Below are 5,151 nucleotides of genomic sequence, written 5' to 3' on the forward strand. Positions count from 1 at the left end.
CACGAATATAAACGAGCGTTGTCGGTGCGCGTTCGGGGAATCGAAGGAAAAATGAGATATACGGCCGATCCGAGCGACAGGCGTACTCCATTTTTATATCCGGCGATTCGAACATTTTTAGGAAAACCTGTTTTTCCACCTATTTCCCACCATCTATTCCGTGCACGGCGAATTTTTCCCGAGCGTACTCGATTCGCGAATCGAATCGACAAATTCTCTTCGATTTTTCCACGTTCGCATTTCCGTGGAAAATTGATTTCCCCCCTCCCTCGCTCCCTCCGGTAATTGCTCGTACACGCGACTCGTTTGCAACGAGTTGTGGTTTAAAGGGAAGGCCGAGAAACAGCGGAATTATTGCTTGGCATGGCGTTCGAACATTTCATTAAACTGGCGCGCTGACAAACGTGCGGGATAGCGGGGAACAGGCAGGAAGCCGACGTCAGCGGAAGTACTTTTAAAGGTAACTCGTCGTGGGCCAACAATTTCGCTCCCTCTCTTTATCTCTCTCTTTCTCTTTCACCGAGAACGTGATTAGTATGTCACGGAAAACGCGTGAGAATGTCTCTGTGTGTGTGTGTGTGTGTGTGCTAATGACGGACGGGTTAATTCAATCGCTCTTCCATTCCGTTTCCCTTTATATTTTCGAACGAAACTCGATCGAAGAGATCCGAGCGTCGAATCGTAGAGACGATCGATTTCAGAGAGGCGATTCGATTCCTTACGCGTGTACGCGTTTCGCATTCGTTCTTGGCTCAAAGGGAGTGCGACGTCGTTTCGTTCGATCCATTTCATCCGAATCCGAGATATCGATATCGATCGTTCCGTTGTTACGTAATAAAAAAAAAAAAAAAAAAAAAAAAAAAAGAACGAAGAGAGAGAACGCGTACAAAGAGACGAGCATAACCTTGGACGAGCAGTGAACGATGATATTTCCCGTGTATTTCAATCGCGTGATTCATTTTTCGCGTGGATTCGAGCGCGAAAAAATATTTCCGTCTCATTATCGATCCACCTTCCGCTCGGCGAGTCGAGAGAGAGAAAAAAAAGAGAGGAATACACGCTGCGTTATTTACGATATCGTTAGCAACTTGCGAAGATCGATAATGCGGATTTTGAAGAGGAATTATCGTTTATTTGAAGAAAAAGGGGACGCGATATCGATTTAAATAAGAGAAATCGAGGATGGGTCGATCGTAGATAATTGAATTTCAAAATGTGTTGTATGGAAAATTTTAAACGACGAGGATTTATTATATACGTAATCGCAAAGTTCGTTCTCCAAGTATACTTGACCGTCTCGGATCGTCTCTTTTTTGTTTTTTTTTCCCCTTTCTTTTTTTTACCACTCGTTTTTTTCATCCAGTTGCCGTTCCAATTGCCTCTCCGCAATTCAACCTAATAGAAATTCACTTGTTGATTTTCAAACGCGACACAGGGCAAAGGACTTCCGTTTCATTATGGAGATTTTTAACTATCTAATTATTATTCATCGCCGCCCGAGTCGTAACACGCAAATTATTCCGAGAAATTATTCTAGGGAGTCTATTAAAATCTCTCTACTCTCTTCCCCCTTCCCCTCCACTTCTTTCCTCTCTTTTCACCGTTGCGGAATTAGGGGCGAAAGGTGTAGCATTATCCCATCGAGAGGGATGATATTTGCAATTACATAAATTTTATGACGGTTGAAATTGAACTCTTCTCTCCTCTCCTCAGTGGTGGGAGACCATCGTCATCTGTAACGCCAATAAAAATGGAAATATTCTCAACTCTCCTCTGTTCGACGCGCACCCAATTACAGGTCATCCCGATTTTACCCCCCCTTTTTTTTTTTTTATTCGGTTCTTGGCAAATATGTGCGAACCGTCGCGTCGTCCGATCGATAAACTCTACATTTTTCCTTGCATTTTAATCTGCCTGCGAAACACGCATCAAACGATCACGCGCCTCGACACGCTACTATTACTAGTCTATTCATACCGCGTTTGTATATTTATCGCGTCACCTCTCGCATTCCCGTAGAAATACGTATAATTTATATCCATCCTACCGTTTCAACTCGTGTCTTTTTCACTCAAGAATAAGATTTCTCCTAATATCTCGACATTTTTCTCCAGCCTCTTCCCGAGTACTTAAGAGATATCTGTCACCGATGGAACGTTATAATTTCACTTTCTTTTTTTCCTTTTTACCGTCAGGACGTGGAATTACTGGAGGGAACGATTCCGTCGGAGGCGATGGAAGTCGAGGTCTCTCATTGCAGGGAGTTGAGGATCCAGTCGGGCGCTTTCGCGGACGGAGCACCTTTGAAACGCGTCCACGTGTCCGGGATCTACAGCCTGGTGGCAAAGAGACAGGCGTTCCAGAACTTGAGCGCCCCTAACACGCATCTCGAGGTGTCCGAGTGCAACAGCGTGATCCTGGAAAGCCACGCGTTCAGGAACTCGCGGGGGACGCTGAGCGTTTCGATATCCAGATGCAGAAACGTAGGGATCAAGCCGAACGCCTTCTCCAGGCTGCTCTGGATCACCGTCAGGGAGGTGCCGACCCTCGAGCTGTCCAGCAATGCGTTCAAACTCGAAGCTTCTCAACACGGAAGGCATGGACCAGCGACCAAGGTCATCTATCGCGTTGATCAGATTTTTGTTTTCTTAAATCTTCTTAAATCTATATATATACGTTTCATCTGCACGTTTATAAAAATGATTTGTCTATTTCTACCCCTCGTTCGACGAGGATAAATAAACACGGCGACAACGCTTGGGAAAATTTGGAATGTGTAGTGGCTGGCCAGTTTCGAACGATAATCTCCATTTCTCGAATTCCCTTTGCGCAGATTATGTTCCAAAGCGTGAGAATCACGGAGTTGCCGACAGCGGTGTTCCCATCGGCGGTTGCAGAGGTCCGCATGGACGATATCTGGACAAAGGTGATCCGCAAGAACGCTTTCTGCGCCATGACGATCTTCAGCGTGACCATAAGCAACGCGTCGATCCTGGAGATCGAGACTGGGGCGTTCAGCGACAGAGCGTTAATCCACAGCCTCGAGTTCGTCGACGTCAGATTGAAGAGTATAGAGAGAGGAGCCTTCCGGGCTGGCCACGACAACCTCACCATACAATATTCAAGGTAGAGTTCCTCGTCTCCCTTTGTCTCGCTCGCTCGCTGTTTGTTCAGAGAGATCTCCCATGTTTGCGTTCCTCCTTGCGATCGTCGCGTCGTTACGTCGCTCGTTTCCAACCTCGAAAACCGAAAGATATATAAAGAAAATCCCCACCATTTTCTTCAATCTTTCAATCGAGAAAAATTAATTACGTATCGTATGACGACGAACTCGAGCGAGACGAGCTCCGTTTCCTTTTTCCACGCGCAAACAATTCAGAGCACGAACGTTCCTCTCGCGTTCGCAGGCTGTCCGAGGTGGATACCGGCGCTATCGACATATCCGCCGCCACCGTCAGCTTCAACAACAACGAGTTCCTGAATCTGCACCAAGGCGCGATCGTCCTCCACCAGTGGAACCACATAGCCATCGATTACAATCTGTTCGTCGAGTTGGAGACGGACGCGATCACGGCAGAGGTGGACGCGACCTCGGCGCCCAACTTCGAGTTCTCCTTCACGGGGAATCACGTGGAGAAGGCGAGGGCTGGCTCGTTGAGATTCGCAGCGATCTCTCAACGGGTGAACACGGCCAGGGTAGGTAACAATTACTTCAAGGAGCAGTGCAGATGCGGCCTAGACGATTGGATACGGGACGTGACGGGGAAGAACAGCTCCGTTTCGTGGATGATGGACTCGAGTTTCTGCGTGGTCGATCAACTTCTCGACAAGTGTTTCAATCTACCCCAGGGCTACATGTCGATGAGAAACTTCACGAGGATCATTTGCGCGCCCGGGGATCACATCGTTTGCGAGAAACCGTCCGCGAAACCCGAGCCGACCGTCAGCCCGCCGAGCGTCGGCCCCCACGTCNCGAGGAGTTGACGGAGGAGTACCTGAGGGACCTGAGGGAGAGGTTGAACGATCCCGACAATTACAATCAGGCGAGGGACATGATAGAGCATCTGTACGATCTGATCAAGGTGGAGGAGAGTTGCAACAACAACAACAACAACGACGACGACGACGATCGGGACGAGGATCGGCAAGCGCCTGGCCGAGGGGAGGAGAACGCGTACGACGCGATCGAGCCGAGGCGGAGGAGGTCGAGGGGAGCGGCGAAGCCGTCCGTCGTCAGCGTGGGCACGAAAGCTCCCTCGTTGGAGAAGCTGTTGCCGAGCGGGATACAGGCCAGGCCCCCTCTCACCGAGTACACCGAGCCCCGCGACCGAAGGGCCGCCGAGCAGAATCACCTGTACGCCGAGCTGCCCGGCGACGAAACCGTTCCGAGCACCAGTCGACTCTCTCAACCGATCCTCGCCACCTTGGCCGGGAGAGCGCCTCAACCGTTGCCACCGGACGTCGTCAACGATCATCTTCTCGCCAACGATCATCGTCGCGCGACGATGATCAAGGCCGAGAATCGTCAAAGGCCACCGGACAGTCCAAAGTTCGAGCCCCCTTCGAAAATTCAGGCCAGACCTATGAGCTTCCTGAAGGCTCTCGGCGAGAGCATCCTCCAAGTCGGGTCCAAGTCGACCACGAGCTGCAACGATACTACTACCAACGCCAACAATAACAACAACAACAACAACAACAAAAGGCCCAACTCGTTGCTCTGCGAATACGCCGAACCGTCCGACGCCACTGCCCACTTGTACTCCGAACTACCCGAGCCGCAAACCTCCGCTCCAACGAGCAAGATGGCGAACAGGCCATTACCCACCAAACCCGACCAAGATTCCGTGAACGTGGCGAGGGCATGACGAACGCCCTTCGTCGATTGTCTGTGATAATGTAAAGTAGAGCTGCGAGAGACTATTGTTCGCGTAAATCGCGCTCTTTCTCTCTTTCTCTTTTTTCTTTTCCTAATGATTCGTTCATCGTCGAGCAACGATGAATACGCGATGAACCCGAGTTTTCGAGTTTCTTCGACGAGTTTCTTCGTCGGGAAGAAACAGTGCCAGATCGACGATCGACGATCGATCGAGTAATTTTTTAACGGTATTAGTTTAATATGCTTTTGTAAAAAAAAAAAAAAAAAAAAAAAAA

The 5,151-nt window shown here is 49.2% G+C and overlaps 2 protein-coding genes and 1 long non-coding RNA gene across 16 annotated transcripts in view; 1 reads left to right on the top strand and 2 right to left on the bottom strand.

Moving 5' to 3' along the window:
- LOC102672895 overlaps positions 1-4,121 on the top strand; it is a 19,617-nt gene extending 15,496 nt beyond the window's left edge. Inside the window, exons 2-4 of the mRNA XM_006620159.2 lie at positions 2,196-2,615; positions 2,834-3,126; positions 3,408-4,121. Coding sequence (XP_006620222.1) covers positions 2,196-2,615; positions 2,834-3,126; positions 3,408-3,984 — 1,290 coding nt within the window. The 3' untranslated portion in view covers positions 3,985-4,121. The remainder of the gene's footprint in view (positions 1-2,195; positions 2,616-2,833; positions 3,127-3,407) is intronic.
- LOC102673032 (E3 ubiquitin-protein ligase MYCBP2) overlaps positions 1-5,151 on the bottom strand; it is a 183,770-nt gene that overhangs the window by 30,062 nt on the left and 148,557 nt on the right. The gene's annotated exons all lie outside the window — the stretch shown is intronic.
- Positions 4,840-5,151, bottom strand: part of LOC116186172 — an 11,871-nt gene continuing 11,559 nt past the window's right edge. The window contains exon 3 of the long non-coding RNA XR_004151123.1: positions 4,840-4,948. This is a non-coding gene — a long non-coding RNA (uncharacterized LOC116186172). The remainder of the gene's footprint in view (positions 4,949-5,151) is intronic.

The sequence above is a fragment of the Apis dorsata genome, unplaced genomic scaffold (genome assembly GCF_000469605.1).
Source record: "Apis dorsata unplaced genomic scaffold, Apis dorsata 1.3 scaffold_486, whole genome shotgun sequence".
NCBI lineage: Eukaryota > Metazoa > Arthropoda > Insecta > Hymenoptera > Apidae > Apis > Apis dorsata.